We start from the raw sequence: 20,876 nt of genomic DNA on the forward strand, positions 1-20,876 counted from the left end.
TTATCAGTTCTGGGGGCTTCAGTCATTTCTGTCTCAGTAAGCTCCTCCAGTATTTTCAGCCACAGACTTACCAGATTTTGTCCCTTAATGTTCAGACTGATCAGACTGATGCTTATAATAAATCAGAGCACAAAAGGAACACAATGAAATTAGATTTGTTCTCTCTTTTAAGTGAACCAATGTCAGGATACAAGCCTCCTTCAAAATCATACACTTTGGCAAGTCAAACAGTATAAAGGAACCTTTGCTACAAAAAAAATGTGTTTTTTTTTCACTTGGGTGCAATGATCTTGGTGGTGTAAAAAACAGTCAAGGGAAAGCATGGGTAGTTTTTATTATAGACAGTGAAATAAGCCGTGGAAGGGAATTAAGTTTATTCAGTACAGCAAATGTGACCTAGTAAGACAAAGCCAAACAAGACTGAAACAGTGGGCCTGTTTCTTTTTACTTAATTCCTATTAATGGAGGAACTAGCTCCTTGGAAGTCTGATATTAGTAGCTCTCTTTCTGTACTGGAAATTATGCAAATCTTACCTCAGAGAACCTTTGTACATCCTGGGTTAAAGTTCCTACTCTCTTCCACTGATAACGTTTGAGTAACTTCAAAATTGCTGGATTCACTGCATTATCAGATGGCACTGTCCGGAAGAAATAAGGATATTTTTTCTTATCAGCCAACTCTGGGGTTGTTGCTGCAAATGAAAGCTGAAAAAAATCAAACAACAAAAAAATGAAAGTCACCATAAGTCATCTAGCATCCAGAAGAAAAAACTTTGCTCTTCTCAGTGCAACAAGACACAATCCACGCATTGCAGTCATGTAGAGAATTTTCATCATCATACAGCTTGGAAGTCCTACCAGCACCATTTACTCATTTACTTTTAAAGGGATTTTTGAAATACATTAGTTCTATAAACCACCTGCTACAAAATTAAGTGAGGGAATCTTCAAAGTCGATGGTGTAAAATCCTCTGTTTCAGATCATGCATCTTATACATTGCACAGAGCAAGAAGCTCTAAGGGAGTAAATCTCTATGATGAATTCCCCATCAATTTCCTTCTACATTTTCTTCATAAAAGTTGGTAATTGTTCCAAGGGGATATTCTCAAACTCTTATATATCTTTGAATTAGAGAGTGAACCTCTAGTAGCACCTCTTCCTATCTTCAGGTAACAGAAAAGGTACCAGAAACAGAGGGAATAATTATGGCAGCCAAGGCTGCAGCTCAGAAGTTTACCTGGCTCCCAGTTTCCTCCACTGAAGCAGCCCCCTGTGATCTGTGTTATCAAAGGGGACTCGGTGGCTAATTCTACGCATCTGAAAACACCAGAATTTGTACATGGTTTGAGAATGCTCATAATAAGAGAAAAGAGGAAACCTGTTAACACCAAAAAAAATCAGGAAACTTCACTGAATTCTTCTGCCCAAGTTAAAGGCAGCATATTTTTGTGTATTCCATTCTATTATATTCTATTCTATATTTTTGTGAATGATTTTCAGGCAGTGTTATGAAGGGAATGCCTGCATATTCACTTTCTGAAAATGCTCCTATTCCAAAGATACTTGTGGTTATTTCCTCCAGTGTTTTTTAGGTTGCTAGGAATGTGTTTCTCAAGCTTTTTTTTCAGCCGTGCATAGCAGTTGAGTGTTTTTTAAAGTACCGATTTAATGTAAATTGGTGTGACTGTCAAAAAATAGGCTCCCTAATACAGTTGTGTTAAGTCTTTCAAAATCAATAGAGAGTCAGAAAGTATAGGTGAACTCAAGCCTATATAAGTACTTCCAACTACACTATTAAGTTTACACCTTCTTCAATCAAGCATTCAGTACATTTGGGCTAGAAAATCTCTTTTGAAATTCAGCATAGACAATTTTAATCTGAAATAACAGCTCTAACTTTTTCTTCATGTTCATAAAATCTAGATTTAGCCCGGCAGAGAACGAACTCATTCGCTGTCTGATTTTAGACTCACAAATAACATATTGCATTGTTATAACCTACTAAACCTGAATACAGTTTATTTGCTTAATTAAAACACCTGAAATCCAAACAACTTAAAGTGTGCGTAACTGGACAGTTTACGCTCTACCATTCAAGAAGAGAAGATTATTTTTCTTCACCATTCATTAGCTAGAGGAGATTTTTTAAGACCTACTGCCATGTAATTCTAGGGTAAAGTATTTTTAATATACCAACTGCTCTTTTCTTAGATCTTATGAAAAAAATACACTATGAGGTACTGTGCTATTGTGGCCTTGATTTTCTAAAACCATATTTGTTGGCTCATTTAGAACTTCATAACTTTTAGTAATCAGCAGTGAGTTTGCGAAGAGCTGATTTCAAGGGAAAAAGAATGAAGGTCTGCCAGGTAGACCTAGCCAGCTTATCTGTCTAGGCTTGTAATGCTGAACATCATGCATCCACTGTATAACGAAAGTAGAAATAAGGACTTCTCTCTCTGACTGAAAAAGAGAGAAAATTTCACTTTAGAAATCCAGGATGAAGAAGAATGCCTCTCAGCAGCCTGGCTGCTTGCAGCCTGGTGACTGCAAAGGACTTGCTTTTCAAGTTGTTATGGTTTTGGATCGAATGTAATTTGATTGATCCTTAAGAAAAAGAGGTGAAGAGCAACGCTGAAGTAACAGTACTGACAAGCAACATTGGCAAGGTTAACCTAACTCAGGTTCACAGATTGAACAGTAAATTTTTTCTGATCAAAGGTACAAAAAGCCTTAGTAATGAGGAGCATCTCTATAGCTATGAGCTGGCATCAGGGCGAAGATCTGTAATATAAGCAAGGCAATTCAAATCCATCCTTTGACATTTTAGTGACTTAAAGTGCCTAAATTAGTATCCTAATTGCCCATATTTCCTTGGGAAACAATGAAGCAAAACTTTACCTCTCTTCATTGATTAAAGAAAGATGAAGGAGACTCATAACTTAGATTTGTCAGCCATGTAAAGTGAGATGAGATGAATCCAGGTTTATGTGTAACACTAATGACACCTGAATTACAAAAGAACATTCTTCTTCATTTTCTTTTTGAAGAAAGATTTTATTAAAATATAAAATGGGGAAATTTCATGCTCAAACAATTCTTGGAATGTAGGATATGTTCAGAGGCCTTTCATTCAAGCATCAGATACCATGGTTGGTCTCATTCTGCATCACTTTGCCATTTTAATAAAACACTCATGAGAGATGGACGAGTAACCTGAAATAGTTATGTCAATCCTTTTTTTTTTTCTTTCTCCTCCTTCTGTCTCACAAAAGTTAAATCATTGACAATATTTAACTTTTCACAAAATCATCCCTATGAGAGTTTGGCGACATGCAGTGAATTTAACCCAACAATCACCAGCACTCAATATTCTGCTTTGAGAGGACAAGGAGGGAAAAGGAAGAGGAAAAAACTCATTACGTTTTAAAAAGTTTTAATGAAAAGATCATGTTAATAAATAAATTGACACAATGTAGACTTACTGGAAAAGTATGTGATATAGCATGACTATATAGAAATATCAGTAAAATATTCATAACAAAAACTTTAACTTATGTGACAAAACAAATAAGATCACAACACAGTCCATGCACATATGCATTGAGATTGTACAGCTCATGTTAATTCAATATAAATCCTCTGTATTTTAGGGCTAAAGTTGTTTATTCCTGGCTGATTTGAAACTTGAAGCTATCAAAAGGCAAACTTTTCATAGTTTCTTCACTTCATTCTACAGGACTGAAAGCCATATAGATCTGATTCTGCTTTTTGTTATGGTAATTTCTTTTTATAACTTTTAGTTATTTAGTCAAAAATCTGGATGAATGGCAATCCTACTGCTCATATAACTTTTTGTAAACCACAAAGGTACTATTTTTCACATTACTGTATTTTCAGAGCATACATATTCATGCATTGCTAAAAAAAATTGTTACAGATGCTACATAGCTGCCTCTCTGAGTAGAGGAAGAGTGAGAGATAAAAAAGTTATAAGTGGGATTATAACTCAGCAATAAATGCCTGTGGGGTGTATGATGTCATTCTTTCACAGAGTTATTTTACATAACTGCTAAAGGTGATGGCCAAAAGCCAAACTTCAAGAAGGGATGAAAGGAAGGAAAAAAGTTTTTTTCAAATTGCTATAAAATGGAGGACACAGTGGACATATACCAGGTGATATATCATAATTGTGTGTGTGCATACGCAAACAGACTCTGTGCATATGTGTATGTAGATCTAGAGAAAAAAGATCATTCATATATATATATTATATATATATATCAGTTTGAATAGTGTCAGAAAAACTGAAGCTACTTCTCAGGTCATCCTTGAGAAATCTTTCTTTAGAATATCTGCTTACAATTCAATACAATTTGTGAGCAACTGCTTCTGAACTTAAAATGAGTATATGTAGGGAAACATATATAAGCTATAAGTCAGATGGAGATTTCAGAGTTGAAACTGAGTTTAAGACTTTTAAATGGAAAATAACATAACATTTACCATTCAAGTAAGAACATTAACTATAGTACAAATAGAGAACCAAATAGACCAAGGTATTGAAAAACAAATGTTTATTTCTTCATAAAAGCTGTAATTTAGTAAAAGTTCTGCTGCCTTAATATCACAATTAAGTCTACTCAAATTCTAAAATGAAAGACACTATTTAACAGCTAAAGTGCACTATTTCTGACTTTTTAAATTATTCCTATTGCTTGCGTGATCACTATATAAATGGATTATAGTTAGCAGAGTTTCATCAGAATGCATTTTGTCTGCACTTGTTAAAGAAAAACAATAATGTTAATACCCTAGAAATCATTCAAGTTGGGAGTCAGTACAAAAGGAATCAGTGTAAAAGGACTTTCAAGTACGTCACCTGAAGTTGATTTACTTCTACAATGTTTAGCTTACTGTGGCGTTCTCCCTGTCTAATACCCCACAGACCACATGGGAGCAAAAGCACAGCTAACTAGAGAGGTCCATAAAGGGTGACTGCAAGCCAGTATTTCAGACGAAGTCCCAACCCCACTGAAGTCAGTGCCAAAACGTCCACCGACTTCCTCAGAGCCCAGATTTCAAGCCTGTGATCTGAGCACCTGGAAATCAGATTTAGTTAATGAGATTTAACTACAGCGATGTAGTTGTAACTCTGTAGGTCATCCTGACATTTTGCAGTATGCCTACACTCAGTTCTGTAGTAGTGCAGATTCTACTTTTTTAAAAATAAAAATATACGACTGGCTCAAGAGTGAGCCGAGCGGTTGTGCTTCGTTGCTAGCAATGGAGAAGCAGAGCAGGAACACAGCTAATGGCTTTATCTTACCCTGTGAATAGAAAGGAAGCAACAAATAACAGTTCTGGAATGGGTCCAAAGCAAAAGAATTCAGGAAATGGTGTCAAATAGAAAAACAGCGAAACATTAAAGATGATGCAGAAAGGACCCAATAGCACTATGTGTGTAAAAGAGTGTCTTACGGTAAAGAGTTTTGAAGCCATAAAATGTAGGACGCTTTTGTACTTCAAAAAAAAAAGGCTTGGAAATTATCCAAAATTGAAAAAGCCAGTGAGAGAAATTTTACTTTCAGATTAAAAAAACCCCAACCAAACATTATTCCACAGAAGTCAAGGAAATTTCTTTGCCTTCATATTGAGAGCGGAAGTAGAATTTGATAATGGAAAGGAGAGGAGACAATGTTATACAATTATTATGAGAAATGTTTCAGCCTAATATGACAGATGGCCAGGTTAAGAAATTTGAACTGGTGGACTTTGCTGAAAAACTGCAAAATATACAGAAGGATTTTATTAAGGAGGTTTTGGGGTTAGGTATATGTTTTGACAAATTAAATTTTCTCCAGAAAGATGATACTTTTTGAAACAGGAAAACATTAATTTTGTTGAAAATCCATACAGTTTTATGGAAGGGTTGTGAGCAACACTAGATACTAGCAACACTAGAGTGTCCTGGTTTTGGCTGGGATAAAGTAAATTTTCCTCCTAGTGGCTGGTACAGTGCTGTGTTTTGGGTTTAGGATGAGAACAATGTTGATAACACACCGATGTTTTAGTTGTTGCTGAGCAGTGCTTACACTAGTCAAGGACTTCTCAGCTTCTCACGCCCTGCCAGTGAGAAGCTGGGAGGGGGCACAGCCAGGACAGCTGACCCAAACTGGCCAAAGGGATATTCCATACCGTATGACATCATGCTCAGTACACAAACTGGGGGGAGTTGGCCGGGGGCGGGGAGGGGTGACTGCTGCTTGGGAACAGGCTGGGCAGTGAGGCTGCCACCTGAACCGGCAGGTGGTGAGCAATTGCATTGTGCATCACTTATTGTGTATATTCTTTTATCATTATTATTATTATTATTATTATTTTCCCTTCCTTTTCTGTCCTATTAAACTGTCTTTATCTCAACCCACAAATTTCACTCTTTTTTTTCCCCCCAATTCTCTCCCCCATCCCACTGGGGCGGGGGGAGTGAGCAAACGGCTGTGTGGTGTTTAGCTGCCTGCCGGGTTAAACCACAACAGTGAGGTAAAAAAAAATAATGTTAAAGTGTAGAAAGGAACAATTCTGCAGAAAAGGAGTAGAAGCTAGCTCTATAACTCCATATGAAACTGAAATGAGGTGTGGTAGATTAAACCAAGAACATCAGTCTAAACTGCTTTCAAATTAAAGCAAGCATGTTCCCATTTTAGGGAAGTAACAGTGCATTCACTGCAAAAAAGCAGTACAGAAGTGGGAATGGTAAGACGATAAGCTCTAGCATTCACTTAAGAAAATGGGATGCAAAACTAATGGAATCAATGGGAAAGACTATAGGAGTTATGTAAGAGCGGATGAATATTAGAGATCTGAAACAAAATTAAAAAAGGAAACAACACTATATATAGAGTGTATATGTTCCATATAGAAGTCCAGAGGCTGGAAGCTGGAAGGCTGAAGCCACTCTGCAGTCCCAAGAACTCCAGAGGGAAGGGAAGCCGCCAGAAATGGCAAGCGGTCTTCTGGTGTTCGGTTGTTTTATTATCTCTAGGAAGCATTTATGTTTAAATTTTGTCACTGTAATAACGTACAGAAGTCTAGTTAAAATAAAAGCACAGAACTATCCCTGGGGTAAACAGTCACCCTAATCTAAGGCAACAGGTCTGTTGGAGAGTCACATGTACTTAAGAGGACTGTATTAGTTGAAGTAAATCAATAACAGAAACCCTTAGCGAAGTTATTGTAGGTCCATAAAGCCAGTAGGGAAGGAAACCGCACTCCCCTCGTAAAGCAAAGAGTGGCCCATGGAGCGGAGTGGCTAGAGGATCAGAAGCATCTCCCATCAGAAACTCCCCAGCAGCTTGAAGGAGACTCCTGACATCTGGCAGGAGGTGCCAGAGCATCTGGATTTGTCAATCCCAAATTGAGAATGAGGTGTCACTCTCATCACTTGCCTCTCCAAAGGAGAAAGTTGTGAAACAAGGCTACACACTGTGTGCGTGGAGTATTATACACTGGAGGGGAAAAAGAAAAAAAAAAAAAAAAAGCCTTAGGTAACAGGGTAATCTCCCTTTAATAAAATGTCATCTGCTAAGACAACTGATTCATGTTTGCAAATGGGGAAAATTAGCTTATTGAGCACCAGAGATATTAGCTTAATTTTCCTAGGCTTCTGCACTGTGGCTTGTACAAGTATTTTATTAATGATCCCCAGTTAAATCTGCCCCTGTTGCTGCAAAACTAGTCTTGCTGGAGAGTTTTTTATATATGGCAGATATCACCTATATTTCCTGCACCTTTTCCAAAAAGCTAAATTATGCTGATAAATCAACATTGCTAAACAGGATATAAACTGCTGATTCAATCGATTGATGATATCATTTATTATCTTCATAACTAAAGACTGCATGTCACGTATGCTTAGATAGGAAGCAATATTTTCTGTGAAAAAGGAAAATGGAAATAATTATTTCCAAAAGGAAGGCAGAATGTCAGAAACCTCCGTAGAAAATACTCTTACAAGGGTACAGGATTGCACATATAGAATCTTGTCATAGGAAAATAACAAGGACGAAACTCAGGAAGATGATAATTTGTGGCAATGTGTACTCGTGACACCACACACCATTCCTTTGCGTGCCTTGCCAGGAGCTCTAATGCTTTGACAAGTCTGTGCCAACAATAATAATACTCGAGTGTGGGCACGTGATGACTTGATGGTCCCAGGAGCTAGAAGGACCAGAATGGAAACTAATGAATAATGAAGAGTTAAAAGATTTGCTTGCCACAACTCTTGAGACAGCATTAGATGATGTCACATAATGAGTGAAACAATATATTCTTAACCAAGAGACAGAGAATAGATTGAAGCGTAACAATTAAATTGCATTTTTAATTGAACGGTAATTGATGTTTTGTAATAAATATTAAAAGACACAGAATATAAAGATTTAGGTTAAATGTTAATTCACTATTTAAAGATTAACAGTAACCTTACTATACAAGCCACCTTGCCCAGATGTGCAGTCAAACTACCACTGAACTTGATCCTACCACTAGGCAAGTTATGAATAAATTTTAATATAATAACAACACTTGGAATAAGAAAATATTTATATATAATCAAGAATAATATTAAAGAGAACCTTAAGAAATACACGATAGCATGTAAAGTAAAAAAAGTGACATATTAGGCTGCTCCTTCCCATCTCAATGCACAAAACGTATCATCAAATCAACTTTGATGGATGATTTAGTGAAAGCGTATGTGGAAATAACATTGTAAAGATGGTCGCAAATACCCATATATTTGGAAAATATTCCAACATAAGAAGCTAGCAGCAATTTCATTGACAGAAGCATTGCATAGATCTTCAAAGCAGGTGAAAGCAACACACAGTAATAAAGATCAAGAAACAAAGATAACATTTCTTGACAATTTGCCTGCAGAGCTGCTGGTGACAAGAGTGTCTCTACACAGACAGTAAAGGAGCTGGTTCTGAACCGGACCTAGGAATCAAAGTGGCAATCTTACCTACTAGTTATACTCTAACCCTGATCCCCAAGTAGCACAGGTGACACACTAACGTAAGTTGAAAGAAGAAAGAAGGGGGACCAAAGAAGAAAATATTAACAAGAAATTATGTTTTTCCAGCAGTGATAAATCAGCTACATTTTTACCTGTCATAAACACTCTTAAATATTTACTTGAATGAAAGCTCTGGAGACTCCATCATAACAGAAGATTTTATGGGATTGGACAAACTTCAGTGCTATAACAAATAAAACTAACAATCATTAAAAAACGTTCTGTTAACTCTGTATGGCTTTCATTATGGCAGTTGCAAGAGCAAAACAGAAGTCTGAAAGAATATCTATGATGCCTTACTAGCTGGTAAATGGGCAGGATGCCTCATCCAAATGGGAACACAAAAATACACATTGTATTAAACACACTGGACAAGAATGGATCTCGTGGATGAACATCCCTTTCATCATCCATAACACATTACCCATCTGATTAGAGCTACTGTTCCTTTCAAAATCAGATGTTTTGCCAAATACTCCTGCCCAATATCATCTGCCGTTATCTTCATTAATTCTGTGTCTGAAATTGCTTCCACTGACTGCCTTTTGGCACCTGGGAGTTTCCAGAAAAAGCACTTCCAGCTGGTCTCAAGGTTGGAAGGCACCCGCCTCCACGCTGATGGCATTCCAGTGAATTAATCCAATCACAATAAGATTGATATTCAGCTGCATGCTGCTCTGGAGACATTTCAGGAAGCAATTCTGGCTACTGAATGAATCAATATTTTTGAGGATAGAAACTGGTTTAGATAAAATAAAATCCATATGAAAAGTACTTCAGCTGAAAGACGTGTGCCTATAGGCTAATGGGAAAGGAGCATTCAGTCCTGTTCGCTTCCCACTCGGGTAGCCTGACCTGCTCCCGACACTATTCGGTAGGAACTGCAGATGCCTGAATGCAAGAAGTCAGACCAGATGATAAAGTTTGGTTTTTTGGTGTTAAAACTTGCTTATCCCATAAGTCTGTGGGTTATGTCGAAGAATAGTGATTGAATTGATCTTCAGCTGAGGGGGTTTTTTTGTCTTCAAGTAATGGAGAAGATGAACAATAGCTGAAAATTGTAGCAGATCTGCTGAAAAAAAATTAAGAAAATGATCTGGACATGAGCATTACTGCTTCACCTGCCTCTCGGGCTGGCAGATTAAAACTTCCCCCCACCTGTTCACACCAGCCAGAGTCTACGTTTAAGAAATTTGTAGAAAAAACAAAGTTAAAGGAATTCCTAGAACAACATTTCAGGTGAACAGAAAATAGAAGAGCAGAATAAAGTTACAAATCAAATCCAAGTCCAAGTAATGGGATCTGTTGTAAGTTCTAATAAATACTGCGTAACAAACCTAATGCATTCACCTTACTTCTGAGACATGCCAAGGAAGTTATTGTGGAGTTATGGAGAGTGTCCTTCAATTCAATGGCTAACAGTGCAACCAGTCAAGTTGATAGAGACTTTGTGATTTATACAGTTTCAGTAGGTAGCCAGCTGAACATGAGGCAGACTCATCTCAAACAGACTACCACATCCAAAAGACAAAATTCAGCATTAGGCTCAATTTGATTCTTTCACTATTAATGGAGAACAAACAACTGCTATCCCCTTTTCATTGCATATTTCTTCTGACCATTCATTTGAAAAGGTCTATCACAGTTTGAAGCAGATCTCAAAAAAACCCAAAAAGGTACTATGGGAATAAAGCCGGCAATCATGAATTGCTTTTTCTACTCTAGAAAATATTTTCAGATCTATATCAGGCACAAATCATTTACACCTAACACAGGTGTTCTGCTTACTGCTAGAGGTTGTCCAGAGCATTGAAATTAAATGGTAAATCTACAGAAGTTGCTGAAAAAATTGTTTTCATTTCCAAACAGAATAAAAGACAAAATCTTTTGAGCATTTTCATAAACGGAACTGCATTGCGAAAGAGGGTTATATATCTTTGTCTGTCACACTCAGTTGCTTAGCATTTGGCTACTGGCCTGGATTATACCAGAACTCAGCTTCAAATCCGTGCTCTGCTTCAGTCACAGCATTATTATTTATCCCAAATCAAGAAGAGTCTCCTACACTCATACCCTTGCTACCCAGCTTGCTTGTCTCTTGTCTATAACAGATTATCCTCAAAATTTAGTGAAAACCAACAACTTTGTAAAATACCTCACCTTCGATAAAACAGGCTATATTGCCATAATCCATTTAAAGGAAAAAAAAAAAAGGAAAGGAAAAAAATATTCTTTCCAGACCTATTCACAACAGCATGTTCCTGGCTGGCTGCCCAAAACTATTATCATTCTATTAGTATTGTTTGTTTGTCAGACTTAATCCAGCTAACACATGTTAAAACTACAGCTGTTCTGTCTACATTTGGATTTTAAGTATCTGTTTTATTATTTTTCCCCCCTCTAAACGATGAAAAGGAGGGAAAAACTTCCCCAATACAAAGATATCTTAATTGTGCAATATAGTGTGTCTTGTTCTTGTGAGCAAATCAACCCTGCATTCTTGCTGGAAATGGGGAGAAGGACCATTGGTGAGATTTAAAATGAGAATTCCCCAGTTATTCTGTGGAGTGGACACCCTAATACAGTCCCAATTCTGTCATTTCCAGCTTTTATTTCTTTTACTGGAAATATGGCATCTGAAGAAATAAAAGCACACCATGTTAACTCATGATTTACTGAAATCCTTACAAAAATACTTTTTGCATAGCCCTCAGTCATGAATTAGCAGTTTGTTTATTTCTTCATTCTCTGGTTTCAAACCTAAGCAAGAAATCCCAGATTTTTCAAGCCCAAACAGATAACATCCTCACTATGCAATGTAGTGATACATAAAGAAGCTGTTTACTCTACATGGAGCAGCACAGCTCAGAGATGCCTTATCAGGTCCTGGAGCAATACCCTGGCACTAATTCTGCACTCTGCCTGGGATAATTTGCCTTTTCTTTTCAATTTGTAACTTTTCTGATATCTCAGCACTGCATGCTACAGTCACACCCCACCAGAAGTATTTAGAGAGTAGTCCGACATCATTCACTTGGAACTGCACCTTCTCTAATAACGGATAAAGAGGAGTTATGCTACAGAAATCAAGGGCTTGCTGGAGGGGAGATGATGAAATAAAAACTGATAAAAAAATCAGGGAACTTCCTTTGCCAACAGACATTGCCAGCAAAATAAGTACTGCTTGCCCAGCAGCAAGGGCAACTTGGGTTACATTGCCACTAAAAACCTTCAGCAGAAATGCCAATCACAATTATAATATATTTGGCATTAAAATGTCAAATATGTCATGGATCCTCCTTTAAGAAATAACCAAGATCACACATACTTTATGGTTTTCTTTATCTGCAGTCAATACAGATTTTAAACAAGATGCTCTAGATAGAAACCTACATGTACAAAACCTTTTAGTAACGTATGCAACTAGGAAATGTTCATGCAGATATATTCAAACAATCTAAATCACAAAACTATTTGTCAGCTTAAATCTGTATTTTATGGTTTCTAATCTATACCTATGAGTGGCTGTAAAAAAATCTTATGAGGCATTATAATCTATTTTTATAAAATAAAAAATGGCAAACACTCTTGGTCCGAGTACAGTTACAGAACAAAAATCCCATCTCAAATGTCACTGAGGAAGTGGAAGAAAGCACAAGCGTTTCCTCCCGGTGCCAGTGTCTCCAGGACATCAGTTAATTGTTGCCTGAGTAACCTTCAATGTGTTTTTCTCAATACCTATGCCTTGCAGGTCACTTCAGCAGTTACTATTAATTTAATAAGTGTTTCTTTATGTCTGCATTTGATTTTACGCACAGTACTTGCCCCTGGTCTTAGAATGCATGCTGGGTAGAAAGCATTAACATTATCTACACCATTTAAGATTACATACACTTCAATTAGATCTCTCAACCATTTTTCCCCAGAATGCTGCCATCATCCTAGTTCCTGCAGGCTGAAAGCTGAATGTTTTCTCTAAACCTTGTTATCTTTTTTGTCACTTACTCCATAAAACTGTTCACTACACTCCAATCTATTCCTGAAAATGGTCCTTATCAATCTGCTCTTTTTACAATATTTTCCATAACTTACATCCATCCAGGTGAGATAAAAGCTGAACTAAACCACTCCACATGCATATGTAGTACTAAACCAATGTGGCCTTAATTTTTCACATGCAAGGAATATCTTTGTGCTTAATCTTTGTCACGGAGCCAGGAAAGTGCTTAAGAATATAGTTTAATTTTAAATATTTCAAGAGTTATATTGATTTGAGAGAAGGAACTCATATATGAAAACTCAGTACATGCATTAGAGTTTGGTAGTGCTTATTAGTTTTGGAAGGCTGGTTTAAATATCATCTTTCCTAATTCAATCTCATGTAATTCATTATTTATTACTCACTTCTCATGTGCAGTGATTAAGTTGTAATTTTTAAAGTCACTTGCCTCTTCTCAACCCTCTTATTTGTGATCCAATGTTTTTTGAATTGCCATTTATTTTTATACAACATTTCTGACCAAATTGTTGTCATATTGGTGCTCTTTTTTTGGCTTTTTTTTTTTTTTAACCACGTATCTTACGGCTTTGTCTACTTGGTCTTAACAGTTTACTGACTTTGGCTTCTGTTATTTTGGGTACTGCTGAGTTCTTTCGGTCTTTTTCAAACACCGCTCTTGGACATATTCCTGCCAAGTGTGAACATGTCTATTATTTTCACTACATGGGACAAGCTCATGATGGGACAAACATTTGATGGGACAAACAGCAGGGCAAATGGAAAGCATCTTTGACAAAGGTGACCAGTGCGATTCCAGATCAGAAAATACAATCCATTAATATTCAGGCAAAGATTTCAGAAATTAAATTGGTGATCTGGATGGCTTTTCCTGAGGAGTTATCATTTACTCCATGCTAACATACTTTCACTATGAATTTTAAAGTACGTCCCACAGCTAAAATAATGTCAGCTTTATCAAGAATACATATCAAAAGATGCACTAACAACCTATATTAATGTACTGTGCATCGGGGTGAAAAACAAAATAAGATTAATTATATATTCACTGTCTTTTTTACAAGCAGGTTATTCAGAAATTCTCTGAAGTTGAACAGTTAAGTTTGTTTAATGAACAGCATTTTTTTCCCCCCTTTAAACTTACCTGCTGAAGAGAACTATGCCTTTGAGAATTGAGACTCCTGGTATATTTGGTCACTTATCCAGTAAGAAAAGCAAAGGTAAACCACAGGTGACAGTAAGACCACCTCTCTGTTTGACTGAGCATTAGTAAAAATGAAGGTACTTTTCCTAATATGCACATGGTATCTTTGCAGCAAGTTCACAGAAAGTCCTAGAAATTAATAGGCCATTCTTTTCTTTTTTTTTTTCTTTTCTTAATTTAATTATCAGATTAATTCAGTTTCCTATCCCTAGGTTACTAGAATTGCCAGCTTTTGTTTCTACCACAGTAACAGTTTATTTATTCTCCAGCTTCCTGGACTCCCGATTTTCCCCTTGTAGAGAGATACAGATTACTCTGAGCAGAAAAGTACCTCCCAGAGTACAGATAAGGAGTGATGAGAAGAAGACCAGCTTGAATACATCCTCTTGACCCATTCCAAAACAAGGCTCTGAAGATAAAAAGCAGGGAGGAAAACCTGGCAGGAAACAAGCAACAGCGCAAGCACTGGATAAGAGACCGTGAGATAGATGGACAAATGACAAGAGAGAACAGAAGAGGTGCTGTTCAGAGCACAGAAAAAGAAAGACACACTGTAGGAAAAAAAGAGATGAACAGACCAAAACAAAACAGGGACAGACACAGTGGACGGATGCAGTCAATGAGAGGAATCTTGGTTTTATTTATAATCTGCTGAAAGCCTGGCTTTGTGAGTACTTGGGCTGATATATGCAAACACAGGCATCTAACCAGCTGCACAATTATGTGTCCACGTGTTCAACTAAGGAACTTCAGAGGTCTACACCCACTGAAAAAGCTGGGTCACTTGAACCTCAGAGAAGAGTAAGTAGAGGACAGCATATGCTAAGACTTTCCTTAAGTCTACATGAGGATTTTACCTCCCGGTGTATTTACAGAAGTGTAAAGATTCAAGTTTGATGTGATTTATATTGGCACATCATAACTTGTATTGACTTGCCTGGGATAAACCTTAAGGTGAGATGAATCACTCCCTAGAAGCATCTGCTTCTCACTACTGTAGGCACTAATGGGAGAGTACAGTGACTGTATCAGATGCAGCCACCTACACTGCACTTGGTCAAATGAATCCCATACAAATTTTCCAATCTATATAGAAATTTAAGTATGTGAAGAAGTAGTGAGGCATGTAGAAGACACTTCGGCCTCTTAACCCCTAAGGATATTTAGGTATTTGATCTCTTTAAAAGTTTAAACTAAATGGTTAGTAAAACTGCTGGTGCCCTAATTCTTCAAAAATCATATTAAAATATAAATACAGATGTCACAAAATGTTCAAGTGGATCTATATCTTCACTGTCTGGAAAAATTCTTACCATAGTGCTAAAGGTTAAGGTAACCGAATTTTCACTGTAATTTCTCTCAATCTTAAAAATACTTGAAGATTCAGATCAGGTGTCTCAAAACAGTCTTAACCCTGTCCTTACCACATCGTTCATCATAGCACAATATTTCCATTTCCACATAAACAGCCCAAAGCAACTTTTGGGGCAATTGTTTACTTTGTTGAATAAGACTTACCATTTGATCCAGTGATTTTTTGTAGTGTCATTAAGCATGTAGTGTCATTAAACAAGTTATATGTCATCCCCATATAATATCCCTTTATGACCAGCAAGCTCATTTACCTTAAACCTCAAGCAATAGCCAAAAAAACCAATGCCCTGTCCTGGTTTCAGCTGGGATAGAGGTAACTTTCTTCCTAGTAGCTGGTACAGTGCTGTGTTTTGGATTTAGGATGAAAACAATGTTGATAACACACCCATGTTTTAGTTGTTGCTAAGCAGTGCTTACACTAGTCAAGGACTCCTCAGCTCCCCATGCTCTACCGACTGAGAAGGCTGGAGGTGCACAAGAAGCTGGGAGGGGGCACAGCCAGCACAGCTGACCCAAACTGGCCACAGGGACATTCCATACCATGTGACGTCATGCTCAGTACATAAACTGGGGGAAAGCTGGCCAAGGGGGGCCACTGCTCAGGGACTGGCTGGGCATCGGTTGGCGGGTGGTGAGCAATTGCACTGTGCATCACTTGCTTTGTATATTCTTTTATTATTATTGTTATTATTAGTATTTTATTTTATTTCAATTATTAAACTGCTTTTATCTCAACCCACGAGTTTTTTCACTTTTACTCTTCTGATTCTCTCCCCCATCCCACTGGGGTGGGGGGAGAGAGAGCGAGCGGCTGTGTGGTGCTCAGTTGCCAGCTGAGGTTAAACCATGACATGCTTGGGATACTTGCCTCTGCTCCTTTTAAGCTTTCATACGTACACTCACATGGCTAAGGCTGCAGGCAGACCTGCAATACATACAAGCCCAAACGAATTCTGCTGCTGAACTTCCACTGATATCACCTGTTGTTGGATTAGGCCAATGCTACACACGCCTGCTATATCCCAACTGCTGCATGACACTTGAGCTCTCACAAACAGCCATGGGGCTAAGCACTCGCTCTCTGTTGTCAGTTTTCTGCATGTTCTGCTTTACCAAAAGGCAAGTGCAACACAGCTGAAATATAACAGGAAATGTACTTCACATGACTAAATCAAAGACAAGGGACTACAACTTTAACCCATCCCTTTCTACACTAAACTGCATGGCTTTGCAGAAGCAGTGTGGCAAAACTGAGGGAAAGAGGATACTGGACAGATACTGCAGCCAAACCCAATCCATTTTTTATTTGGAGAGTCAGGCACAATTATCCCCCTATGACAGCCAGATAAGGATGGAAGAGAGGCAGATGAGTAGAAGGCTTTCTGACTGTTCTTTGCACAAAATGGTGCACCATAGATATGAAGTTTCCCTGGAGAGAGCAGGAGCCACAACCAAAAAAGCAAAACAGAATAAATCCTCAAAAACATATGATCTGGAAATGTTTTGAATTAGTGGATCCAGAAAAAAGAAAAATATATGGAAGTATTATACTCTTCTTCCCTACGTTGGCTATAAAATATGTTGATGGTGTCAGGAAGCCATTCAAACTGTAGTTGTTTCAAGTCCTTTTGTGTTAAAGTGGTACCTACTTTCAAGTTATTGATCAAATGAAAATGGAATGGCCCTATTGCTGATGAAAAGGATTTTTTCTGTATTCACATAGAGTATGTAATCATTCAGAAATTATGACGCTATTACTTATTGATGTTATTCAGAACTCAGAAGCTACACATAAAGATCAATATACATAATTTTCCTATGCTGACAGCCTCTATCTCTCACTGCCAGTAAAACCATGCATTTATTCAAGTTCTGAGCCTGCAGGATGCAATTCAGTGTCATAGCTGGAAGGGAGCTGGTCAGGAGGCAGCAGGGGAGGGCAACAACTCCAAAAGGAGTATTACAGCTTCCAGGTATTTCTGGGTTTCTGGGTGCTTGTTTCAGGAAGGTACAGCACTGTTTCACAGCTTTCAAAGAATGAGAGGCCACTGCAGTTTTTGGGGGGATGAGGTTGGGAATAGACATGCACCCCTATATGTCTTCCTACCTCTCCCCTTTCTCATGCAATACATGACATGTGCCACTTTCCTGAGGCCTGCAATACAAAGGCGCAAAACAGCCTTCTCTCCCTGACATAACCTCAGCTCAACCCTTCTTGAGCTGCCCAGAAGAGGCAAGAATCGGGAGCTGTTCCCAGAGAAGGTGGGGTAGAAAGGTGAGGCTAGAACAAACATCCCAACAACTCAAAGGGCTGGAGAAAGTGTTGCCTGCCCCAGCTGATCTGCCCCTCACTTTCCTTCCGCAGTGATCCCTCTCCTTTGCCCCTGCCACACAGCTGCCAAAGACCACTGGTCAGGGAAGGAGCAGATACCAGAGGGCAGCCTGCCCCCATGTCCTGGCACAGACGTGAGGCAGGCAGCGCCCACGGCACCTCTGCCCCTTGCGGCTTCCATCCAAACCTAGCGCTAGCGGCACGCACAAGCTGCTGCTGTTGAGCGCGACTGGGATTCATAACGACAGCCTGTTGCGAGTGCGCAAGCTATGCCTATTTTTGATTCATGGAAATGGAAGTTGTTCATAATGCCAAACATTGTCTTCATTCTTATAAAATGGACATATTAAAAACAATCCTAAGGATTTTATACAATATAAGATATATACACATATTTAAATACATATGACATCTCCCCTGAGCCTTCCCTTCTCCAGGCTAAATGATCCTAACTCTCTCAGGCTCTCCTTATATGACAGGTGCCCCAATACTTTCATCATTACAGTGGCCCTTTGCTAGACTTGCTCCAGTATGTCCAAGTCTCTCTTGTTCTGGGGAGCCCAGACCTGGACACACCACTTAGATGCGCTCTAGCCAAGGCTGAGCAGAGGAGAAGACTCACCTACCTCCCTTGACCCAGTGGCAACGCTCTCCCTAGTGCAACCCAGGTGCTGCTGGCTGCCTATGTCTCAAGGGCACATTGCTGGCTTATGTTCCACTTGGTGTCCACCAGGAGCCCCAGGCCTTTACTGCAAAGCTGCTTTCCAGCCAAACACCCCCCCAGACTGTATAGGTGGGTGCCTGGGTTTTCTTCCTCCCCGAGAACAGGACTTGGCATTTCCCTTTGCTCTGCTTCAGGAGATTCCTGCTGGCCAAGACCTCCAGCCTCTCGACATGCTACTGAATGGCAGCACAACCATCTGGCGTATCAATTAATCCTCCTATTTTTGTTACACCTGCAAATCTGCTGATGGTGTGCCCTGCCCCGTCGTCGAAGCCATTAATGAAGATGTTAAGCAGTACTGGCCCCAGTATCAACCCCTGTAGTCTAAAAACTAAATAATATATTTTTAAATGCCTACATGCGTACTTGAATTCCATGCTTGTCATCTTCTCAAAATATTTTTGATAAAAATAAATTAAAACAGTAAAATAAAACCTGTGAAATAAAACAGTCATAAAGATGACTTTTAAAAACCACTAAGGTGCAGTTGCAAGTTAAAGCTCTAAAGCAGAATAATATGTATGGTGTATCCCTCTATTTTCCTCTTTGCCAATGAATTGATAGTAGAGCAAACACATTATTCCATATGAGTGATGCCCCCTAGCCCTATTATTCATATACAGTTATACAGAAAATCTCTTCACTAAATCCAAACTAACAGTGTTCAACCTCAATCCTTTGTATTGTTTCTGTACATGCAGTTACTGTGCAGTATTTCAGGCTCAGGTAGCCAGCTTACCGTCTCATTATTTAGACGGGTGTTGTTAAAAATACAGTGTTATTTGAGTCACATAATTCCAATACAGGATTTCACAAATGCAAATTCACAAATCCCACAAATGCAGTTATCTCATTGCTTCTGCACTCAGAAACTGCCATCCATCTAAGAACTGCAGATAAGAGAGTAGCTTTAGATTTCACCTAAGGTAATCATCCATAAATTTGTTATCACTTCACTCCTCTTCATGAAGCTTGAGAGCTGACAATCTGAGGAGATGAATGGGAAAAATCCACACAATGTCCAAATTTATTCCATCTCGTTCAAATTCATTTGATTTCATTCAAATTTATTTGATCAGGTTGTTCACAAAGGAAGGCAAACACCTATGCTGGCGCCCATTGTGCCTCATGCTCTGATTCAAAAAAGTTTAAGAACACATCAGGGGAATGGCCACACCAGGTCAAAGCAAAGATACACACCGCTGTTTCCTTCACCTCTGCGCCTGCTCTTTCCTAGACATCTGTTCTCAGCCACGGTTAGAGACATTCCCGAAGGAAACTCCCAACCTCCTGAAATTTGTGGCTCACAGCTTTCTTTGGATCTTTCTGATGTCTTTACGTTTAATATTCCTCATGCTTTTTTTTCCTTCCATGAATTTATGTAGTTCAGCTACTTTTTGAAGTTGTCATTTTTTGGCCTGCCTAGTAATCCACAGCAAAGAGATCCACAGCTTAACCATACTTTACTTGAGGAACCTTTCTACTTTGTTCTGAACCTGTTTCTTGCAAATTTCATTTTATACTGCCTAGTTCTTGCTTAGAAAAGAGAGTGAGTAAACTACTGGCTTGGTACAAGTTCACAAGAACTCATGACCAACACCGTTTTAATTACCTCAGCAATACATTGTGCTCATTATCATACTAAATAATATTTGTATTTAATGAGAAAGTCAGGATTTCAAGATCTGAGTACAGTTGCTTAGCAGTCCAAGGACTAGTAAACACAATTTTGGCAGAGACAGTGGCAATATTCCTTCTACTAACAAAAAAGTAGAAATTCATGGGTAAATACTGGTTTTGGGCCTGTTACAATCCTAGATTAATCAGTAATTTTGTGTATCTCATTAGTAATGTTAGAGATGTTATCATTATTTGCATGCCTTAGAACTCCTATGTAGCAACATGACATGTTAAACACTGTAGGACAACTGGCCCATGCACGGACCTTTTATATGCATACAGATTGATGTCTTTAAAGGTTTATGTTTTATTACTAAGTCTTCCTGTACTCACTGCAGCTCCCCACACAGACAACAAGCAGAGGGTGGAAGCTGCTGGCACAATGCTGCAACTCTGGCAATTCTTAGTTGGAAGCTAAATTTCTAATCCTCAGGCTGCTTTCAATTATATCAAGATAGGAA

The 20,876-nt window shown here is 38.4% G+C and overlaps 1 protein-coding gene across 2 annotated transcripts in view; it reads right to left on the reverse strand.

Moving 5' to 3' along the window:
- GABBR2 (gamma-aminobutyric acid type B receptor subunit 2) overlaps window positions 1–20,876 on the reverse strand; it is a 510,446-nt gene that overhangs the window by 316,834 nt on the left and 172,736 nt on the right. For both annotated transcript variants that reach the window (XM_076330187.1, XM_076330188.1), the window contains exon 3: window positions 535–705. In XM_076330187.1, the coding sequence (XP_076186302.1) occupies window positions 535–705 (171 nt within the window). The remainder of the gene's footprint in view (window positions 1–534; window positions 706–20,876) is intronic.

This window comes from Aptenodytes patagonicus, chromosome 2, assembly GCF_965638725.1.
Source record: "Aptenodytes patagonicus chromosome 2, bAptPat1.pri.cur, whole genome shotgun sequence".
NCBI lineage: Eukaryota > Metazoa > Chordata > Aves > Sphenisciformes > Spheniscidae > Aptenodytes > Aptenodytes patagonicus.